Raw genomic sequence first — 24,771 nt, 5'->3', positions numbered from 1 at the left:
TCTAATTGAAAGGGAAAGTTTGTCCACCCAGATCACAGTCTCTGTAGATTGTCATCTTATGCACTGTTTAAAGCACATTTGCTATCTATTTGCTGGATTTAACAACATTAAGGAAAAATAATAATAAAAAAAAAATGTCATCATGGTCTTCACCTTTAGTTGTGTGCACTTTTTGGCCACACCAGTACTATAGTTTATTTAGAGGCAGAAACATTCTTTCCACAAGAGGATATTTTGGGTGTTTTTTATGCATTACATGTATTAGCCCATTGAAAAATTTGAGCTGTCCTGTGCTTCTCATTTTACATCCAGTTATTAGATAAAATGCTACATGAAGCTTGAATAATCTTTGGAAAGGAATGCAAGGTTATTTTTTCCAGAACTAGCAAAAGTCCTCACTTCAGCATAACCATATTCTGTATAGCAAAGGTAATAGGGAGATCTATTATCATAATGTAGCATTCACATATGTCTGCTAATATTACATACTGCCCACCTGGCATGAATTATGGTTTATAAGTTTTAAGATAAGTAACATTTGACAGTTGCCTGTTTACTGTGGGTCTGTAATAAGGTGCCTTCTTCCTGATGGTAGTCTAGAACAGGGGTAGGCAACGTCGGTCCTGGAGTGCCACAGTATGTGCAGGTTTTTGTTCCAACCCAGTTCCTTAACAAGAACTCAATTATTGCTGATGAAGCACATATTGCTTAAGTGACATTTTAATGCTTCATTTTAGTGGTCTCGCTTGTTAAGGTTCTCCAACCTTAATTGCTTATTTCAATCTTAAACTGCTGCATTCAGTGTTTTAATTGCTCCTTATTAGCAATAAGATGTAAAAGACAAAGTAGCCAGCAGTTCTCCAGCTAGCTTTTTTCCAATTACATCTGTGTGTGTTCATCATGCACGGTTTGATTTAATAAAACACTTAATAGAAAAATGTGACAGACTGAAAATGATCTGTTTTAGGCTTCAAATCATTTGGATGATATCCTTGGAAAGGAAAAAAATCTACGATATAAAAGCCTTACATTGCACAGACTAACAAGCCATAAAATTAAATAAGGTCTGAGATTGGCAATGATTGGTTTCTAATTAAGCAATTGGGTTGGAATGAAAACCTGTAGCCACTGCGGCTCACCAGGACCGACATTGCCTACCCCTGTTTTACATCTTATTGCTAATAAGGAGCAATTAAAACACTGAATGCAGCAGTTTAAGATTGAAATAAGCAATTAAGGTTGGAGAACCTTAACAAGCGAGACCACTAAAATGAAGCATTAAAATGTCACTTAAGCAATATGTGCTTCATCAGCAATAATTAAGTTCTCGTTAAGGAACTGGGTTGGAACAAAAACCTGCACATACTGTGGCACTCCAGGACCGACGTTGCCTACCCCTGGTCTAGAATATGGTGTCCCTTTCAGTTTCCTGACAATTGTTTTTGCTTTTGGCTAAAGCAGTTTTGCTGTCTAAAGTGTGCTGTTTGTACTAATATTTTAGGGTCCTCCTGGAGAGCGTGGTGAAAAAGGAGAAACTGGAAAACCTGGATCACAGGTAATGTCATAGAGCAAAGACAAATCTTCAGCTTTTAGGAAAATGAATTGTCTGTAATGTTTAGAAAGCCAACAAACATGCCCATATTGGGCCATTGTGAGACCAGTTTGGGCTGAGAAATGTGTCCTCACTTCGGGCATGAAATGTTAGGGGCCAGCAAGGGCAGCCAACAACATCCCCATGTTTTGTGGGTTTTCTTTTAGGCAGCCCACTGTGCGCCCACATTTTGTATTTTTTGGGCATCCCATAATGGGCTCACATTTACTACTTTTTTTGAGAAGCCCATTGAGTCCACAAAATTTAATGTTTTAGGTGGTTATTACAGATGGGTTTTCTCTATGGACCTTATGTTCTACCACAACAAGGTTTTAAGAATTAAACAATTTTTATTTATAAAACCACAAACTTTAAATCACTATAAACGTATAAAAATTGTACATTATATAAAACAAAAATATATACATGTATATGATCAAAATAAACTGTATAAACTTACAATATTCAAAATATTATAACATTTATCTGTAAATGTAATATCTGAAATGAAAATATTAACAAGTTTAAACTGTGTCCATCTATAGTTTCAAATTTAGTGGTTGTTTCTTTCTCCAATCCTTGTCCCTTGCATTTTGCATACAAAGTTTAATGGCTGCCTCAACCTCAGAGGATGCTGGTTTGGTGGATTTTGATGTTGCATTTGCAAAGATAAAAGAAAAATAGAAGATGCAAAAAATAAATAAATAAATAAAAGATAGAGTTGCCCATATTATTTACCTGTCACTGGCCAGCACAACCAAGTGCTCGTAAAGGATTTACTCGATCCAGTGCTCTTTCAACAAATCTGCTTTGCAAAAATTTTGGCAAACTGGCACCTCAAAATTCTTTTAGTGGTGGAGCTGCTCCTCCCATCAGTGACAGGTATTTAGTCTTCAGGTAGAAAGTAAAATTCAACTAACTTGTTTATGTTATTTTAAAAAAATTGTCAATTGTGAGTGACAGCTTATACAGTACATACCAAGGCCACTCTGGTCATCAAATTTTTCTTCTATTTCCTCATTGTCAGCCAGCGTGTTTAAAAGTAAGGCAATGTCCTCGGGTGGGTTAGTAGCAGCAACAACTGATCAAACGACACATTTTTACTTCCACCTCTGCTTTTAAATGCTTAAATGTGGTCAGGATATAGCACTCCATAGCTCTTAAGTAAGACATGAACACAGCACAAAAACAGGCATACAGTTACAATACCATCATGATTATTTTTGGGATGCAAATGCAAAGCATTAAGCTGTCCTAGCTTGAGGATATTTTATGGTGATGGTAAAAGCGTAGGCACTCTGAAGCACCACAATGCCATCTACACTAAAAGGAGAAACCATTCGACCTTAAAACATGCTGAAAATAGTTACTATAAAAATAAATATCTTTACATTGTCAACATATACAGTAATTCATATTATGACTAATAGAATCAATAGACCTTTTGGGCAAAATGTGAATTTCAGTATGTCCGTGGAACCCTCCAGAGAGGCTTAAGTAAAGGCCAAGATAAATTTCACTTAGTTTCTGTCCATTGACTGAAAAATAAATACTGCTTAACGAATAAGTGAATATCAAAATAATTCAGAATATTAAGTGAAGGTTTAATTTTCCAAAATATATCATGCCTTTTTTTTTTTAGATTTGCCCCAACTTTAATGCAGCCTTTGTGAAAGGAGAATTCCCATAAAACAGCCTTTGCACAATCAGCTTTTATCATGTGATTGTCTTTGTGTTGCAGGGCTGCAAATTAACCATATATTAATCACAATTACGATTATGACAGCCCTGATGTGTTTATTGCACAAAGTGGCAATTAGTGCATTTTATATAGTTCTCCTGCACTGTCAGGAATCAAGCTTACCAAGTTTCAGGTGGCTCTAAGTAGTAGTGATGAAATTCGACAAAGCAATTTTCACAGTGAATATGCTTTGTTCACCAGTTGTCTTTTTACATGAATATTTTACTGGAAATTCGCCTTGCAATGGCTTAGACTAATACTTTTCCTAATGCCCCATGATGCTTTGCAAGGCCAGTGTTACATCACAGAGCTGTAGCAGCCATGCGCAGAACTTTCATGCATGTGCACTATAATATCACTGCCCAATTTGCCTTAGGTATGTGTGATGTCACGACCCGTCTAGCCAGATTTGCACCCGCATGGGTAAAAAAAAAATTTTCAGTGTTTTCATTCGAAGGTAACGTACCATAACATTTAGTGTTTAGATCTGGCACTATGGAAGCTTATTCCCGCTACTTAAAATAAAAAAAACTATTGCATTATTTTGCAAATGTATTGTATTTCACAGTAATTATTTAATAAAAGTATTAAATAATTTTGCAGTAATTACTGAATTATTTTGCAAAGATATTGCATTCTGCTGCCACTGCCAGTATCATTGTGCATGCACACTTTTCGGTCATCTAGTGATAGTTATTGATGGAAACATTAAGCATGCACATAAGGTATCAAAACTGATCAGAAGTTACAGGTATACATCCAGTTTTAATCAGGTAAAGTTTAGTAACTATATCTGTAACTCAACTTCAACTGTACCTGTAGGATGTCATACCTACACTCTTGCTGAGCCTTGCTGAGACTGCCCGAGACCTGAAATCTCACTTTCATTTGGTCTAACAAGAAAGAGACAGCCTGTTGCAAAGTCCAGCATTAAGTATTTTTTGCATTATTTTATTATCTTCAATGGACGAAAAAAACTTTGTTTTACTGAAATTTGCATTTTGTTAAAATTAAATCCATTAAACATGATCTTGCATGAACATTTGTCTGGGCCAGGAAAAATATTTGTTATTCTATATTCTACTAGCCAACCCGCGGCACCGCATAATTAGAGATTGATGGGTGAACACTTCCTGAACGACACAGTTGTCCAAATGGGGTGGGTTTGTGGATACCACTGTGAGCGAATGAAAAGATAGACCTCTGGAGAAAGCAACATATAATTGTCCATGACTGAAAGCGGGATCGTCTGTGACGAAGAAGGCGACGCTGGTGAAAGTTACTTCGTCGGTAGGGATAAGTGTCAGTACTTGTAGATTAAGGTGTAGCGAGCCTTCGTTGTTGACACTTAATATAGCTTGCGTACTGAGATGTTCCGGAGTCACAGTTGAGAAACACTTTGTTAATGTCTTTTAAGCACAGGGGAAAAAATGAACATGTGAAACATCCGTAATGTAATAAGCCACCAAGAAAAGTAACATTGCAACAATGCTATCTACGACCCGATCTCTGTAAACAGAAGTGAAAACAAAATCGAGCCCGGTGTATCTTTAACTGCCTTGTGGCGCTGTAGTAGTGCTGATGCTTTGCAGTAAGGAGACTGTGGAAGATTGTGGTTTCGCTTCCCGGTTCCTCCCTGTGTGGATAGCGCTTTGAATACTGAGAACACCGCTATATCAATGTAACGAAGTATTAACAGGAAATTGTCTTCGTGTAATAGTAAAAGGCAAATTATCCGCGACAAACAAACTGTTTTACACGCTGTATACCAACCCGCGGAGTAGTATACGCTGCATAATCACACTGCTTTTTAAATGTTTTTTAAGCAGAGCGAAAAAAATGAACATTTGCAAAATCCGTAACGCTGCTTTCAGTAAGTACAATGCACACACGTTTAATTTGTCGGCCACTTTTTGCCAGCCATCTTTTTTGGTTTGAGCTGCTTTTGCAGTGTTACCGCTTGTGCATATTAAATCTTGAAATCCTTCGAGTAACTAATTAACTAACTAACACCAACCCACCCACACACACAGCTTGTGTGAAAAAAATGCACCCGTACTTTCATAATTTTGTTGCAGCCTATAGTGGAGTCAGGCACAGAGAAGGTCAGCTGCTGAGAGAGCGTCTCGACTGTTGCAGGGCCTGCATCGGTGAAGCAGGTGAGATGCTAATGAAACAGAGGCACAGGGCTTATTGGTTTTTAAAGACTGCTTCCTTCATTGTGTTTTAACCACAGTTTTAAAGGATTGTTTTAAGGATCCCGTGGGATACCCCTCGCAAACTGTTTTAGACGCTGCATTCAGCAATTCACATCCGCGACAAACATGCCTCTTCTTACATGGTCCTACCGCGTCCACCCTTGTTCTCAAAGCATACACACCTCCTGGTCATGTACCCACTCGCAACAGAAACTCACGGAGACCCGCCCACCAACTCTAAGACCATGGCGTGTAAAACGATGGTGGTGCGTGCGTCATAACCGAAAAGAACAATGAAATGTCAACGTGGCTCAGAGGTGCATGTGGACTCCTAGCACAGACGAAAGCGACTTACGGGGTGGTCGGTGAGTTGTTGTGTCCGGACACATGAGCAGGCAGTGGGAATGCCTAGAGAGCGAGGGTGGACGCGGGCCGGGGAATAAGGAGTGTTGGTGGGCGGGGAAACGTTTTCCGTGTTCCTGCAGGACCATCTAAGAAGACGCATGTTTGTCGCGGATGTAAATTGCTGTATGTAGTGTGTAAAACAGTTTGCGATGTTGCACGCGGTTGTGCGTCGTATCCGAAAAATCAACTTGCCTCAGACATGCATGTGGACTGTAGCACAGACAAACAGAAATGACGTTGTGTTTTCCGAGGCGTCGCATCCGAGTTGGTGGGCGTGGCTCTGCGAGTTTTCGTCGTATCCAATGGTCTTAGAGTAGGTGGGCGTGGCTCCTTCCTGCGTGCTTTCATGGGTGTCTTGCCTGCTCTGGCGGCGGCTTAGAGAATTATATATATAGATAATGTGATTTGACCTGTATGTCTCTGTGATATCTGTAAAAACATTCACTTTTGAAATCACTATATGTTTAAACTGCTGTTTTTCTTATTCTATGAGTTATCTGAAGCGCTGTTTTGAAGTGAAGTGATTTTTGAGGTTTTAATAAACTGCTTATTTCCTGAATTTCCTGAAATAACTCTGTTAATCAAATTATTACTAACAGTCCCCATCTATTGACAAAAATAATCAACAATATAATATGATGACAGAACAGACATGTAATGTTGTAATTCACCACATTGAACTTAAATGCTGATACGATCACACAGATGTACTGTATTTCCTTTTAACATCTGAAAAAATAGCAATTGTAAAGATAGATCAGTTTCTCTAAATAAAATGTACATAATGATGCTTTTCTACATTTAGTCTTTCTGATACAACTTTTTTTTCTTTTAAAGGGTCCTCCTGGTCCACAAGGGCCTAAGGGAAAAAGTGGCATGCCAGGACCAAAGGTAAGAAGAAAAATAATAACAAATTTGTATCTTTTTTTTTTAAATTAGAATGTTTGCTTTCCATATATTTAACTGGTTATATAAACATGCAGGAGGCACAAGGGAAACTGCCAAAATGGATTTCAGTCTCCAGATTGTCAGAATTGCATTGTTGATTGCTTTTTTGGTTTTGTTTCAATGCCTCAATATGTATTTCCATTTTGCTATTATTTTTATTATCATTATGGACACATCATTGTTGGGAACACATTGGTATTTGGTTTTTCCATTTTGTTTATAAATGTTACTATTTATTTATTTAGTGTTTCTTTGGGCACAACTGTTTTTAGCAGTGAGGATAGTGCATTACTGGGCAACACAGCATGTACCTGTACAGTGCAATTGCTCTGTACAAGATGGTAGCATCCAAAGCAAACAGTGTAATGTTAGACTAATCAAAGGAAAGACTTTGGGAGAAACTACTTCTGAAACATCAAGTGAAAAAACATCATTAAAGAAAAATAATGTAGTTTTACTTTTGCTTCATTTTGTCTCTTTCATTCTGGTTTTGTCATTTTAATGTAAAGAAAGATTAGTAAGAAATCTATAAATGCTTAATGTCCAAGACTTTTCTATTGCCAATTCTCTTTCTGACGCCAAACAAAGCCTTTCAAAATCTCTGGCTTTTAAAATATCAGAAATGTTTTTAAGAAAGTGTATGTTTGAGAACAGGAATGTAGCGCCATTTTTAATAAGGCATTTTACCTAACAAATCTGTCATTGTGGTAGCTGGTCAGAAAGAAGGCACCAAAGACAAGGTAAGTGAGTTGTCTGTGTCTGTAAAGTAAAGTGTCTGTGACAGCTAATCTTCTTTTTCAGGGAATCCGTGGCTTAGAAGGAACTCCAGGTGCACCTGGGACTACTGGACTGCCGGTAAGTGGAATATAATAAAAAGTAGCCTGTGACTGTTCATGTCTGTATGTCGGTTTTAACAAAAATGCAGCATTAACTAGTTCATTGTCTTCCTAATTATGACCAGATCCATCACCTTTCGAATATTTATTAAATAACATTTTAAGAATAAATGTCCCAATCATTTACCAATATTAGCTCATATTTTTATGCTTTGCAGTACAACTTGTAAATGTGACTGTAGATTTGTATGTATATAGTGAAGTTCAAAGAAAAATAGTTTTATTTTTATGCTGAGTACGGCAAAATAAACACGTCTGAGGATGGTTTTAGTATTATTATTAATTTCTTTGTTAGATTTTTCATGAACTTGCACTTTATGAACATCATTAAATGAATAAACTGATTGATTAACTTGTTCAGTAGCCAAGATATTTCTTAACATTAATAATGTGCCAAATTCTACACAGGATTATATCAAAGCATGTTATCAATAAAACGATAATGAACTGCCATTGGGATTGAAGATGCATTATGACAGTATGTTGCCTAAGTTATACAGAAAGCCAGAGGCTCAGTACAGTTTTCATTGTATGTAGTTTCAATAATAAGGCAATGAAAGAGAGGCACAATTATAAGGGAGAGATACAATACATCCAGAAAACATGCAACTGGTAGATTTTTTAAAGAAATAAATACAATATAGTTTTGCAAAATTTCTTGTCACAGTAAAATATTGACATCCTGAGAACAAATATGTGGATTATATATTGGAACCTAACAAATTGTATTTTCTGCATGTCAAAACTCTAACAATAGCTCTGCTGTGTGAAAGATTTCTGGTAGAAAATACTCAGTTCTTTGTTATTTTTACAGTGTTATAGAGTTTGATGTAAATCATTCATTTAATAAATATTGTCAGTTAAAAATGAACTTTTTGTCATACTAAAAATTAGATCTATCTCACCCCAAAACTTTACAGAAGTATTTAAAGCTTAAAATCTCTAGTTTGCACTAATGATTCATGTAGCACTAAAGTCAAATAAAGTAGTGGTGTTTGTCGGTGGGTGCGTGCGTGTGTGTGTGTGTGGGTGTATGTGTGTGTGTGTGTGTGTGTGCAATGTAAATAAGTATTCCATATCTTTCTGTGGCAGCTCAGATAACTTGAAGTCCATCTCAACTTTTTAAAAAAGTTTCTTAAGTAAAATAGGTTGAGGCTGTTTATATTTGACAGATTAATATATTATTGCCTAAATATTTATAGTTTCAATTTTAGCTGAAATTAAAACAGAAAAATAAATAGAAATGTATTTATAGAAATGAATTGAAATTCCTAATATTATGACTCCTGTAGCACTTGCTTTAAGAGCTGTGGAGGTTGAGCAGGAATGCTGCTCAGGAGAAAATATTTCTAGTGAGTGTATGGGGCACCTCAATAGAGAGCTACGCGAGTGGTTTGAAAAGTAAATACTGATACTTTCAATTTTATTCAATTCAATTTATTTCTTTTAGTACTCTGCACTGATTGCTGGCACAGAGTGCTGTGACAAGTTCTCAGAAAAACTTAACAATAGATTTTACAAATTACTAAACACAGAATTAGTACACATAAAGATGTAAATTTGTTAAAGAACACGGAAAAAAAATAGAAATGGATTAATATAGTGATTTGAGCTCCATGATCAGAGGGGTCATACTTGCAAGATTTGATTGTGGGCAAGAAATAGTTATCTATAAAGAAATAATCTATTCTTGAGTATCAATAATGTACTGGTGAGAAGAAGGAATATGCTCTTAAGTATGGATTTAGAAATCTCCATGGGTGGGCTATGACTCGCCTTTTAACGGCGACTTTGATATCTGACAACTTCTTTTTTATTTCGAGCAATGTGCGACTTTGTGAACTTGAACTTTCGAGTTTCTCTGACACTCTATGTCACTTGATCAACTTCCTTTTGGTGTTTATACCTCTGTTTAAACCAACAAATAGTACGTTTTTCCTTGCCTCCACTTGGTATTCACTGAAATTTTTATACTTTCCCCCGTGCTTTTGCCATTGTCTTTTCACAGAACGCTGAGCTTAAGGGCTATTTATATTGATTTGCATATTCAAAGAGGCATAATTCTGGGAGTAGACGGGTTGGGGCGGCAGGCACGTGCGTTACTTTTCACACTGACCGGGATTTATGGAGTGGAAGAACATGGGAAGTTGGTGTACGCACAGATTTATGCATCTGGATTTTTTTTGTGCTTACGCACATTTCCGCTTTTGTGCATATGGCATGTTTTAATGTGAATTCTATACACGGTGTTATGCATGAGGCCCCAGGTCCTGATGGCTACAATGCTAAATTTTATGAAAAATGTTAGCTCCTCTTTTATTAGCAACATTTATAGAAGCCAGAGACAATTAAATTGTTCCTCAAACTTTTCACTAAACATTAATTACTGTTTTTCTTAAAAAAAAAAAAAAAGGACTTTTTACAATGTGCATCATACAGACTAATCTCACTTGGCTCTACCAAATTTTCACTTTTATTACCGGATGGCAAATATGCAAGCTATAAAAACCTGGACATTGACATAAACAGATGAACACACACTAGCTTGGTCTGCAATAGAAATGAAATCCTGCAGTACTTCTTTATATTCCTTGCTTTGTACACCAGTAAATACAAGGTGTCATCAATATACTAACATCCCAATTGTCCTTCATTCACTCAGAATATGGAAACAACGTAGGAAGCACTTCAAGTCAGAAAATAATTTATCTGTGGCACCTCTACATGATAACCACTTTTTCCCATCCTCTCACACAGTTTTTAATGTTTGGAAAACATATGGGATTAAATCATTTAGAGATTTGTATATAATTGTTTTGCATTCTACGAACAATTACACTCCAAATTCAGTTTCCCATCGACACAATTTTTCCACTATCTCCAAATTAGAAACTTTGCTAAATGAAATCTGTCTAGATAAACTGCCAGGCACCTCCCAGAATAATATATATATATATATAATATATATAGTAAAAGATGGCCCAGACACGACACCAAATGTCCACAACACACGTTTTATTTACAACTACTATTTACAGTTTGGTTCCACCAACTCTCCAGTGTGGCAGAAGTGCTGCCCTTGCACCCAGAAGAACTCCAGGTGTACACCATCCCTGGTCCAGCAGTACTTCTTGGTGTAGCGGAAGCGCTGTCCTCCAGGGTTCAAGGACTGTCCAGGCACCCAGGGAAGAATAGTGCCGCTCTCCTGGTCCGTCCTTCCTCCAGGCGTTGCGGGGCAAGGTCCCTGGCTGTCTGTTACGATATATATATATTAGTGCTTTTAATCGATGAAAAAGTTTAATTGCGATTAATCGCATGACTTTGTGTAATTAATCATGATTAATGTCAAATTTATTTTTTTTTTAATGTTGAAATTTTACCACAAAGTTTAAGCGCAATCAGACCATATTAAGAAGAATGGACACAATATAAGGGCATATAAATGTACTTCACGTGTTCAGGTAACTGGAACAAGAGTTAAAAAAGACAAAACTTCAACTGTGAGGAGGCTTTATTCACTCATACTCTAGGGCTGTTCGATGCTGATCATAGAAAACAAACAATTGGGCTTATATTGTAAAACAGATGATTGTGAAGGTTTGCTTGAACTTTATTATATAGACTGGGTCATCCTCTGATCTCTCCATCACTCGAGACAGATGGCATAAAGCGGGCAGCACCACTGAACATGAAACAAACTTCTCTCCTCCAAATAGTTCAGTAAAGTATCTCCCAAAATCAATTCAATATCAATTAAATTGTGAGGGCCTTGTATGCACCAAAAAAACTGTAAGATAGACTTGAGGATTACATAGAGGTAGTCATACTTAACTATAACTGGACTTTATTAGGTCTGCACAGTGCGACAGTTTTTTTTTTTTATTTTTAATCCAATTTGCAATTAAAAAACATTCTTTGTGGGTGTACTGTAATGTAATATCACAACATTCATAGGAGAGCGTAGGCAATGAGTAGAGGATGGCAAGCCCTCCTCCCAATCCAACTACTACTGTTGCGTCATGTGAGGAGGCCACTAAATGTCCCATTATCTGACACAAAAAACTTATCAGTTTAACGCACAGTGACTTAAAGATTCCCCAGTCTTTTTTTATGATCAATCCAATGTTTTGCAGGTACTGATAAGCATCAGGAGAAATGTTGGTAGGCACAATGCCGTACATTACTGGAAACCCGATTTTAAAATGGAATAGCGCATAAGCATAACCTTTCAGAAAACAAAGTAAATAAAAAACCCACATGGCATGTCATCATCTGTGACCACTGCTAATGACACACAAAAAAAGTAAAAGTTAATGAGGAGGTTCTTAAAATCAAAGTAAACATTGCGTACTGTATCACAAAAGACATCCCTTCACAAAATTTGGCCCACTCATATTTACTATATTAAAATGGCATAAATATCAATCTAACTTATGACAAACCATGTGCTAAAGGACTGGTCAAATATCCAACAGTATCAAAAAAGAACTTGCCGCTAAAGTGAGGGACTCCACACTCCCACTATGTGTATTTAATGACCGATGGAGACGCACATTTTTCAATGAAAGCGTGCAAGATTGCTAGAAGATAAAAAAAACGTGTGTTTTACATGCAGGGCTCGAGCAATGCCTCCAGCTTCAGAAGTTTCTCCAGCTCAGCATTTGTTGGCATGACCACGTTAGTTTTATGTAGGGCTAGTGCATCTCTTAGTGGTTGTTTGTTTCTTCGCATACGCTTCCACCATCTCCAGAGTGGAGTTCCATCTAGTCGGCACGTCTTGTCCGAGTGTCTCAGTCTTCAGGTCATGCGCGACTTGCTGTTTCTCAAGTTCTACAGTATTTGATGGACTGTGCTTGAAGTGCCCCACCACCTTTCAGCATTTGGAAAGTATGCCGTCAAATGCACTATTCTGCAGAGACACTATGACAGAACGTTGAATGCTGTCCGCGATGCATGGCAAGTGTTTGAAAGGCAGCTATGTCACCACTGAAATTAAATTTTGTGCACTATCTGTACTGAGTGTGCTTACTTCATTCTCAACGTTCCACTGCTTTGCTAAATCCATAAAATGTTTGGCCCATGTTTCGGCATGATGTCTCTCCGATGTTTTCATGACCGTCAAAGCATGTGAATGCAGTTTCCACTGTTCGTCGATATAATGGGTTGTAACCCTGAGGTAGCTATGATTTCTAAGTGATGTCCAGTAGTCACCAGTAAGGGCGACCGTCTTCGTGATCTCCAACTCCTCAGCTAGTTTTGCCCTCTCTGAATTATAGAGCTTGTGTATACTAATTACGACTGTGGCTCTCGAGGGTAATTCATTAGTTGGGTCGTTGGACGCGATCCGAATTATGTCTCGCAGACCTTCATCCTACACTATATAAATCAGCCTGCATGCTGTGGCTATCCATTTAGCAATTGCTACCGTTAATTTGCTGGAGGTTGACACGTGCACTGGTTTCTGCCAAACACATAATACTCATGCTAATGCTATTAGTGTAAAATGAATGCTTGACTTGCATGTGATATTATAAGCTGCTTGTACTCCGGTGATAACTAAACTCGGCTTGACAGTAACTACACACAACCTTAGTTTCATTGAGTGAGCCGTCAGGCAAATTTTGAAATTTTGAAAGTTTTGGAACTTCCCATTTAATGGACCTTTTTCCATCGTTCAACAATTAGGAATATGGAGTGACTTCTACGAGAAATAACTTGAAGGCTAGAGTGGCACGCACTCAGTTTGCAGGCTCAGCTTGAACTACAGGAATTTCATAGGGTCAAAAAGAACCTGTGTTAACGGCACTCATTTTTTCAATGGCGTTAGAGTTAGAGTGCGTTAACACGTTATTAACGCATTAACTTTGACAGCCCTAATATATATATAAATTAAAGACCCTTCCTTTTAAAGATCCCAGAGTACAGTTAGGCAAAGTGGTGGCTCTGAGGCTAGGGATCTGCATTGGCAATCGGAAGGTTGTCGGTTCGAATCCCGTAAATGCCAATAGGGACTCTGCTCTGTTGGGCCCTTGAGCAAGGCCCTTAACCTGCATTGCTGAGTGCTTTGAGTAGTGAGAAAAGCGCTATATTAATCCAAAGAATTATTATTATTAATTTTATTATTAATGAACTCTCACACAACAATTCAGAAAAGGAGTTTAAGGCAGCCATGCACAGAATTCATTCTAGCATTCAATTATTCAACTTAAAATCTTTTATCAAGCACATCTCTCTCATTCAAAATTATCTAAAATGTTTCCAGGGCAAGATCCAACCTGCAAACATTGCAGTCAAGCTCCAACCTCACTAGGCCACATGTTTTAGGCGTGTACCAAATTAACATCTTTCTGGAGAAAAATGTGTAAATGCCTATCAGATGGCCTAGGTGTCACAGTCACTCCTAACCCATTAATAGCTGTGTTTGGTGTACTCCCAGATGGGCTTAAAGTGGAGAAGAACAAACAAACTGTAATTGCCTTTACTTCACTATTAGCATGTAGACTTATTTTGCTCAACTGGGAGAATCCTAGCCCACCTGTTTTAAGTCAGTGGGTAATTCACTTAGAGGATCTGTTCAAAACCTTTTTAAAACCTGCCAGGATCTACTCAATAACATTTTAGAATAAGCACTGATATTCACTCTTTACTACTCTTAAAGTTTTACTCTTGGGTGCGGGTTGAAGTGAATTTAGTTTTGCTTAAGTTTGACTTGATTATATGGAACGTTACAATAAATTCAATAAAAGATAAAAAAAAATAGATTAATATAAATGGAAACCAACAATAACTGACTATGATTAATTGTTGAACTATGGCATTAAAAAGAGTGGAAGTGAAAAGCCCAGGAGAAAAGAGGACTGTGTTGAAATACACTAATAAGGTATAGCTAGGTAAAATAATGAAAGGTTAGCAGTACAAAGGAAGGTTTACTATATTAATTTGGAGGTATCCCAAGACCCAGAGAATGGGTGATATTAGATTACTTGTTATATTCTGCCACACTAAATACATTAAATGGCAAAGGGGCACAATTCAGATTAAACCAGAAAAGTGGCTCCAATGATTCATTCAGCAAAGTCTTCACAATATATTTCAAACTATAAAAGAGGCATCCTATTACTGAACATCATGATGTCAAGATTGTGACAATTGTCAATCATGGACTCCCTGACAATTTTCATTTTTTGCTGTTAGGTCAAATCGAATCCAGATTCTCTGGTTAATTTAAATAAAACTTCTAACATAAACATGTGGACCTGCAATAAAGTGAATACATTTTAATACATTAAAGTTTTCTATGCAGAAGGTGCACTATAGCCTATGATATTGCTGAAGTGGGAACTTGACTGTCTTCTAAGAAGCATTGGAATTAGAAACTGGTTCAGTTAATTAGTAAGATTGATGAGCTAAATGGGTTGAATGATCTCCTCTCATATGCAAACTGTTGTATTATAATGTCTTTGAAATATGGAAGTATGGCAGATTTATACGTATTTAGATTTCCAAATGTATATTATATACTCTACATTTTTTGCTTAGATTGTAAATAGTAGAAAAGCATCACTTACAACAAAACAGGCAGGTCCTCAGGACCCACAAATCCCCATATAGACTTGAAAAAATGCACAACTGTGCCATATCTGTTAATGTCTAGGCATACTGTATACAACCATCCTGACTGGCTCTGTCTAGCTCCAAACTTTGGATGTGGTGTGCTAAGATACAAACACAACATGCAGCAGTTGCAACTGACAGTGGTACAAAGTTTTACCGATTCAAAAACTTCATTAATTAATTTATCACTATCAAGCTCCAATAAAATGCCAAAACACACTTATTTTAATAAACTCCTCATCAGTGACAGTTTTATTGTGCTTGGTCAGTACTCTTTTGTAATAGCAACTGTTTCATTTCAGATGCGGTATGTCGGCTAAGTGTTTTGGAATGATGGTAGCTAAGAAAAGCAATGCCAGTTTGCATTGCATTGAAATGCCAATTCCATACAGGACCCGTTACCCAAGATGTATGCTTAGTCAAAGCCAGAATCTTAGGCCATTGAGGCATGCACAAAGGAAAATTTAAAAACTGGCTTAATCAGACTGTACAATTGGTATGAGTTTCTTGTTTTTGAATAACAAAAATGTGTTCCCGAGACCCTGAATCTTTTGCAAAGAACTGAATAAAAGTACCATAGCATTTCCTACATTAGAAACTCTTATAATGTTGGTTACAGTATAACTCTTTCTGTTTTATAACAAGGACAAAAGACAGAGTCTTCAAAATAGATTGCTTTGACACGGATGGCTTTGAGGGCTAATAGTTCTTGTAAAAGTTTAAATACAATAGTATATAGTTTGATTCAGAAACTCAGCTTCTTAAATTATTTTTTTTTTCACACTTATATACCTGCCAAGACATCTCGTACATCAAATCTTCTATAGTAGTCAACTTCCAAATACCACTTAACTGCAGCTGCAGTGTAAATATTTTTGACTTGTAGTTCTGGAACTTTGTTAGTGGTACAAGTATGGTCTGCACTTGGACTTGCTTTGATTGCTTTATCCTCCTAGTATTTTAGATTTGTTCCTTCCTTGTGTCTCATATCTTTATCTAATTAACACAAGTAAGTATTTCACCCTATTTTTTGCATGTAGGAATAATTACCCTATAAACCTATAATTCCGTTCAACCGTCTATTGTTGTCTTATGGTTTTTATATCCAGATACAGTATGCCCAATTCATCACTTAATTTTTGAACATTATACACTCCACCTGGGTCTAAAAGGAAGTTTCCAGTATTTCCATACCATCCTTAAATCATCCTTTGTCTTTCTGTACTATAGTTATGGAAAAAAATCTTTTCAAATATTTTATCGCTTGCATGTTTTTAACATTATTTTCCTTTGTAATTCTAGGGCTTTCAAGGTATGCCAGGCTTAAAAGGAAATACAGGTGAAAGAGGGCCTCCTGGGGCAGTTGGACCAATTGTGAGTATGGTAATTAAACCTAACAGTGATTCCAGGAAATGTGTGTGTTATGCCCAATCATACAACCAAATATTTAACTTAACATTTCCTGTGAAGTAGTGTTGAGGTAAAGGGGTGAACAGGGTGTGGTGTCTATTATTCATAAATTAAATAAATATAGGTACTGAATCTTTGACACTGAAGCTAATTAAAATATGCTCCTACTGAGTCATTTCATAACATCTAAAATTTCAGGTTATATATTACTTATATTAATAGTTTTTCGCTGTAGTGGGGTAACAAAAAGCAGAAGTGCAAACATAAACCAAATTAAAGATAAGATTATTGTGAACCAACTAGACTCCTACACATTGCTTTGTCATTATGAGCTGTCTTAAACAAGTCAGTATTGATGCTCAATCAGGTCTTTCTTTACTACTTTATCAACATCAATAATTTTTGCCTAATTCATGCAAAGTATTCATTTCATTTTATAACATTGTTCATTTAGGCAATCTCTGGAATAGTTTACAAAATTACCTTTTCACTTCCACAAGAGATATTGTGCCCCCAAGTACTCTTCTGCTGGAACTTTACTGAATTTATTATAGTTTTTTTTTAATTTGCACAAAGGGTATACTGTGGTGGGTTGGCACCCTGCCAGGGATTGGTTCCTGCCTTGTACCCTGTGTTGGCTGGGATTGGCTCCAGCTGACCCCCGTGACCCTGTGTTCGGATTCAGCGGGTTGGAAAATGGATGGATGGATGGACAAAGGGTATAGGGCTGTAAGGGTAGCTATAACTATACTCTTAGGTTTCATAGTTAGCAGAATTATTCACTGTACTTCCTTTAAGACCACCAAAGTACAAAAAGTGAAAGTAATTTTTTCTAGAGGTTCCCTAGTTCTACAAAATTGAAGTAGTTTACCAATGTGAGGTCTTCCCAAATATGGATGGGTCCCCTGCAATCTGTTTATAACTGTTCAGCCCTTTAACATAATTTACATACTTATTTATGCTTATTGCTTTTGTCCCTTTTTCACTGTTAAATGAAACATTATTCACATATGATTTAATTGTTTTGTATTTGAGTAAGCTGTTTTGATTATGGATATAATCTAGGTAATGATCCAAACATCCTTTTCCCATTTTCTTTCTAATTTGTGTATTATTCTTTATTATTTTTCCCAGCACACACTTGTCTTACTTACAATATCTTTATTGGTACCAAGACAATGTAAATGTGATTTTGAAAATATAAAAATATACTAATTTGTATTGTTAACTAATGGATGTTAAACAAATATGTCTGCCGCTAAGGCCACTAGAAAAAAAAAACTGCTGAATCTTGCCGTGCAGGGCAGCAGCTTGCTTCTACAAATCTCACAAAAGACTTCAAGATGTCACCGACCTTTCACAGAAGTAATGTATTCTTGCATAGCAGTTCTAAATAAATGTCATCTAAGGCTAGATAATGGAGATAATAGAAGTAAGAAAGGGAGTTAGTGGCCACAGCAACATCAAAGTTTTTAAAGTGCCGCAGAAGATTTGCAAATGGATAGACCCTAGGGCAGCCTAAAATGTATGTTTTCACTTTCTGTTTTGTCAGGAATGAAAGACTGAAATTCGGGGATCGCTTACATGTCTTTTTTGTCCAATTCTCCAGTATAGTAATTTCTTGTAATTCTCAAAGTTGTCCATAAATGAATTTGGATCATCACCTGCACCTGTTTAATCACTTTCTGTTATTATTAATTTTCATTATAGGGGCTTCCAGGGCGTAAAGGAGAACGAGGAGAAAAGGTTAATTTATTTGGTTTACCCTTAAATATCAATTAATTGTTTGTTTGGGTTTTTTACCATAAATAATGTTATCTGACTGGAAAGTCTGAAACCTGTGCCCTTTTGAATTGTTTTAAAAGATGCAGGTAGCATTTACGATATAAGAAGTTAAATTGGCTATTGATAGCAAAATGGATAGATTAACAAATGCATTGGCAACGACTTCATGTTTTAAGGATCTGGGTAGAAGGCCAAAAAAGGAGTAGATGTGGCTAAAATAAATTTCAGTAAACAAAAAAGAAAGTTTTGCATGTTATGGAAACAATATCTGAGTAGACGTTACATGGAACTTTAACCAGTGGTGCAGTTTTGTTAAGAATTCTTTTGTTTGAAGGAATGTATTACAGTTTATCAGATTTGCCTGAATCTCTGAGAAATTCCTCAAGGCAAGTTAGAGAAAGTTGCCAAGGACAGAGTGAGCTGGTTGGTCCTGCTCTGCATGCAACAAACATGACCCCTTGATAACTATCTCCTGTATAGCTTTTAGTGCAGCTGCACACAGTCCTCGAGATTTGTTAAACTAGAATATTATATAGTCTGAGTATAACATCTTTTGATTTATATACAAGGTTTTACAATATAAACTAACATTTCATTTACCTTTTTAACTTTTTCTGTACATGGTCTAGACAATGAGACAGTTACGTCAATATAAATCCCTAGACACTTTTCAGAACTTGCTTCCTGTGAGAAAGTAGCTTATTACCCATGTTTTATTTATAATTAGCTTTCCTTTTTCCTTGTGTGTAACACTTTACTTTTTTTTGCATTTTTTAAGGTGTTCTTCCAATTTTGAATATTGTCAAGTTATTTGTTTTATACAGTATCTGTTTCCCTCTAAATTTTGCTAACTATATTAGAATTAGTGTATTTAGCATACATTTGAAAAGACAATAGTTCACTGACCGACCTTTAAAAGACCCCTATGATGATGTCATCCCCATGTGGAGAATTCTACTCTTATTTGTACTGTTGGGGTCAATCTAATGAATCAAGCTGAGATCCAGACTTGTAAGTTATCGCTGATATGATTGGCTTCTTATTTCAAACCTTCAGAGTTGTATCAAAAGCTTTTGAAAATCATTTGTCTATAAGAAGTGAGAAAATTCTGTATTTTTGTATGAATTGGTTCATCAAATTTCTTTTGTGAATCATTGTTATCGATGTTTTCTGAAACTTCACTCTGGCAGACTTATGGCTACGTACACTCAATGCCCAATAAAAAGTATTTATTAAATATTTCTCGCTTGTAGATTCACTTTGTAATACATTTAAAAAGTTACTGCTACCTGTAAATTAGTAAAAACTGTTGTTTTCCATTTTTTAGGGAGAACCTCAGTCTATGGCAACAATTTATCAGCTTGTCACACAAACTTGTGAACAACTTGTCCATAGTAAGTATTTTTTACCAGATTTTATTTTAATATGATTTTAAAAGTTCATTTTCCATTTTGGCTGTAGGATAGTTTTGTCTTCCTTAAGAATATGCTTATTTTTCAATGAATGTTATTTTTAAATAGCATCATGTAGTTTGACAACTTCAGAGTGTTGTACACATTTACAAACCTCATTAAATTAAGGTACAAAATTATTTTCAATTTTTTCCATCTTCATCCTCTTAATAGTAATAACTAAATAGTAATATGTTGAGAATGAAGCAAACTTCCAGTGACTATGGATTCCATAGAAAATAAACCTCTTGGGCCCATTGGGAGCTGACAATTTGATGTTTTTTTGACCTATACCAGCTGGCCACCTAGTCATACTTTGGTATTTCTACGTTGTATTAACATCAATGGAGGCAGGTGTCCATGATTAACATCTGACAATGGGTGTGTTATTGGTGACTTTAAGGTCCCTAGCTAGTATCTATAAGATGAGTTTATAATGATAAAGCCAAGGATCTTCTACTGATTTAGGCCTCTCTGTTAGCACAGTAGTGGGTAGACCATTCTGTGTCGTATACAGCGTGTGTGCTACAGGTGTTTTATCCATCTCTGGCATTTTAAGGAGACCTGTTTCTTATGATAACAATTTACATTCTTAAGTAAAGAACTTAAAAATGTTTTGGAAGGTTCAATGTGCAATCATGTAAAGCCATTAATGACTTTATGTGCTAAAATGAGAACTTTAAACATTGATGGAATCAACTATAGAGACTTAAGATCTGGAGTTATGCAGAGTTAACTGCAGTTTTGCACATTTACAAATAAAATTGATTGCAAACTGTAACAGTAAAGGAAAGATCTATAAAAACCCGATTTTACAAGAAAGTACTTTCTTGTTTGAAATTATGTCTTCATTCAGGACAATGTAATTAAAAGAGAAAGGGAGAACCTATTTTGAATGTTCTTGTATAGGTTATTTATAAATTTATGAGGGATATATAAAATAATTTTGTAGTTAAAAATAAATTTCTACCAATTAGGTCCCAGCCTTTAAAAATCATACACTGGTTTTCATGAATCAAACTTTATTATGTTATTGCCTTACACAACAAAACAATTTAAGGATATTTATGGATTTTGTATTAGTTTCAATCTGGTGTATTTATTGGTCCTTAGTAAAAAATCTGTTGCACCGTGACAGCAATCAAATATCAACAAAATACATGTATGACAAATCTTATTAAATGAACTACTCAGCATAGTTTAAAAATTTAATTCAAAGAAATGTGACCATTACTCATTTAGAAAAAGAAAACAATGATTACATTGCTGTAAGAAGTTTTAAACTTTTCAAAGCTGTAAATAGAAGGGATCAGCAGTACATTGGCAGGCAGTTAGCGTTACGAAGCTGATCAGGCACAAGTGACTAGGAGCAGACCAGACAGTAACAAATTAACTAGCAGCGGATATTCAGTAAGCAAGTTTTTTTAGATTAGACACCTCTTAGTGGTCAGAAAAGTAGAGCAGGTAAGACAGCGACAGAGTAATGGTTCATTAATAATTAATATGAAGGAATATAAAAAGTGTGAGTGGAAATCTTTTATGTAAGGAATAAGAAAAGCACAAATTTTGGAGAGCAGATGACGAAAAGTAAAGTTAACTTCACAGAAGGACAAACAGCAGGCATTTGAGGGGGAGAATACTATGGGAGGGATCAAAAGCAGTTCTTCAATCATAATTTGTTTGGCTTAATTTTTTTTAACATTTTTAGCATTTGAGTTAAATCATTTAATTTTAATAAAAACACCTTTAAAAACAAGCAGTTTTAGTAATCCAAGGTTCAATTTTAATAATGAGGCCAGACTTTTTAGAGGATGGCTTGGAGGAGTCAGTCTTCTATAAGGGCTACATCTGCAGAAGATTCTAGCCGATCCAGCATATCAATGTCAGGGTCACTGAACTGGAGGAGGAGATGGGTAGTTGTGTTGTGGTAGAGAATTGGCGGACCTGGCCCAGGTGTCCCTTATAGAGATAGTGTGTACTCCTATGGGGGCACAGGAAGATATTCCAGGCCAGACAGGTAGAGATAGGTGGGTCATGGTCACAAGGCGCCAGGTAAAGGGTGGTATCAACCCCAGAATTGGAAGTGTCAAACTGTTTTCAGGTAATTGCAGAGATGGATGGTGTCTCCGATGATTCTGAGTTAGCAGGCAGATATGAGGAGCCCGAAATGGCCACCTCGAAACCAGTTCCCAGAAAGAGAGAGGCAGTGCTAGTTGAGGAATCAAAAATTCAGGTGGGTTGAGGCACAGATTTCCTTCAGAGACAGAGAGTCTCGCATGGTGTGCTTCTGGGTGCACAGGTGGGAGACCTCACTGGAAGGGTTTATAGGTTCATGGACAGAGAGGTGGTGGAACCAATGGTCATTGTCCATGTTGGAACAAATGGCATACATAAGTGTAGTGTGTCAGTTCTGCTATTCTGGATTACATCTGAATGGGGTGAGGGGGGCATCAATGTATTGGGGAGGTGTATGAGTAGATTAGTCGAGGGGTAAACTGGGGTACATGGTGGGGCAGTGAGTTTAGCAGTGACCAGGTATAAAACTGTACACGAAGGAACAAACTATACTGTAAAAATAAAAACGCATAGTAACGTAAATTCTAACCCAATGTTTAAATGCAAAAGTAAAATGAGTAAAACATTAAAAATAGCTTGCCTAAATGCTAGAAGTATCGAAAATAAAACATGAAAGTATAATATACATGATATTCAGCTGATTTGGAATTTAAAGTTAAGGCTTAAAGAGTTTAGAAATGTTATAAAACCATCTATGACTTTCTATGTGAAAAAAATGGAAATTTAAACATTGATGGGATTAAATATATAGACTTAGGCTGATACAGTTGTATACATTGAAATGTAAAATTGACTTCTGCAAGAAGCAAATATTAAACGTGAAATGTATGAAGAAACTGACTCATTTCCAGATGTTTCTCCTCATGTATCTCTTTAAAGTTTCTTAAATTAGTTTTCTGTTTTTTACTGTAGAGGTACTGGATAAATTCTTTGCCATTTGCTTTAGCTCGAGTAGTCATTCTTCTTTCCAAGATTTATATGGGTGTTTGAAATGAATGAAATTTCACACTGGTAAAATCCAGTTGTATATTATATGACAGAAAGACTGACATTACCCACTTTGCTTTGATTTTGCACATTGGTCTTTTGCTTAAAAGGCAGCTGCCAGGCATTCTTTCACTGGCACTTAACTTCAAGTAAAGTACGAATTCTTCTCTCAGAGCTACTCTTTGGAATACAGCTCCTGGGTCTCATTTGATAAGACTGATCAATCACAAGCAACAGACATCTAGAAATGTCTCCATGATTCACCCTTTAAACACTTGGTCAGTGAACAAAGAGCCATACCTCGACCACTGGCTACCTTCACTCCTAAAAATAATGACTTTAAAATCGACTTTAATGGGTTATGTGGTTTCTCACAGAACAATTACTTAAAAAAGAACCATTTAATTATAGGAAGGGTTTTTACATACTATATTGTATCTTTAGGCTCCGAAAAAGTTCCTAAGGTGTGAATAAAACAGAAATCTTTAATATATAGTAGACTACCTAGCAGGATACTAACAGATCGAGTAAGCCTGAAATTTTCATTTATTATTGTAAGCAACAGCAGTCCTTTTTAAAATAAGAAATTCACTGGTATTTCAAAAATCTGTTATAATCTGTTTATTGTTATTTATGGAACCTGTACAGATCTATAGATCTTATCTGAGAGTTGTAATTTAATGTTTTTTTAAGTTGATTTTTCAGGTTAAGGTTTGCTGTTTGAACTTCGTCTGTTCTGAAGCCTGCGATTTGTCCAAATGTGGGACTACTAAAGGGGAACTGAGTTTGCATTCTGTTTAAGGCAGGCAATTTGGTATTGTAGTTAGAGCTTTGAACTTACACAGCATCTGAAGATGTGTGACCATGAACAAGTCATTTCATCTGCCTTTGCTCCAATTAGAAAATCAAAAAAAAGAAATGTAACCAATTGTAATCTTGAATGTTACAAGTCATCTTGAATAAAGGTGTCAGTCAAATAACAACTAATAATAATCAAAATAAGTAAGAATTTTTTCTGGAACCATCACATAGATGGCTCTTTTGGAACCATCGCTCTGACAAATCACTTTTGCATCTATATTTTTAAGAGCACTGGTGAACAAAATATTACATTAATTTTTAACCTTAAGACTGGGCTTTTGTGCGCTCAAGAAACCAATGAGAAAATGTCCACTCAGGGATGGATCTATGATCAGGTTGCTTTAGGTGTGCACCATGGTGCCATGCATGCAATGGGCCTTTGGATATGTGAGGGAAAAAAAACCAAAATGATCAGAGCAGGTGTCAAATTGTTCAGTTTTATAAGATTATATATTTGATATGTTACTGTGCCAAAAAAGAGAAAATGGCTACTCATTCAAAGCAAGACCCCAGGGTTGCAGAAAATTTGAACTGTAACAGAAGTAAAAGAAATTGTAAACTCATAAATAGTGCAGATCATTCACAGGCATTAAAATGCAATTATTTTATTGTCCATACCTCCAATGTTTTTATTATATACTGTATAATCATTAGGTTGCATACTCTTTGCATTATTTGACAGTAAACTATTTCAACCATTCTAGGATCTGCTTCTCGCAACTGAAAAGAGGGCACCGTGGCGGATGTTAGCCAACTTGCTGACCAACCACAATCAGATTGTGATTCAGAATACGAATGCCATGAATGT

General features: G+C 36.2%; 1 protein-coding gene across 2 annotated transcripts in view; it reads left to right on the top strand.

Annotated features, from left to right (window-relative positions):
• LOC114659314 (collagen alpha-1(XIV) chain) overlaps positions 1-24,771 on the top strand; it is a 306,226-nt gene that overhangs the window by 250,114 nt on the left and 31,341 nt on the right. Inside the window, exons 33-38 of one of the 2 annotated variants that reach the window (XM_028811737.2) lie at positions 1,502-1,555; positions 6,773-6,826; positions 7,685-7,738; positions 16,696-16,767; positions 18,514-18,549; positions 19,916-19,982. In XM_028811737.2, coding sequence (XP_028667570.2) covers positions 1,502-1,555; positions 6,773-6,826; positions 7,685-7,738; positions 16,696-16,767; positions 18,514-18,549; positions 19,916-19,982 — 337 coding nt within the window. The remainder of the gene's footprint in view (positions 1-1,501; positions 1,556-6,772; positions 6,827-7,684; positions 7,739-16,695; positions 16,768-18,513; positions 18,550-19,915; positions 19,983-24,771) is intronic. The other variant, XM_051932843.1, reaches the window with a different exon arrangement.

This window comes from Erpetoichthys calabaricus, chromosome 10 (genome assembly GCF_900747795.2).
Source record: "Erpetoichthys calabaricus chromosome 10, fErpCal1.3, whole genome shotgun sequence".
Lineage (NCBI taxonomy): Eukaryota > Metazoa > Chordata > Cladistia > Polypteriformes > Polypteridae > Erpetoichthys > Erpetoichthys calabaricus.
Note: the sequence above shows the minus strand (reverse complement) of the source record. Positions and strands in the feature narration are given on the sequence as shown.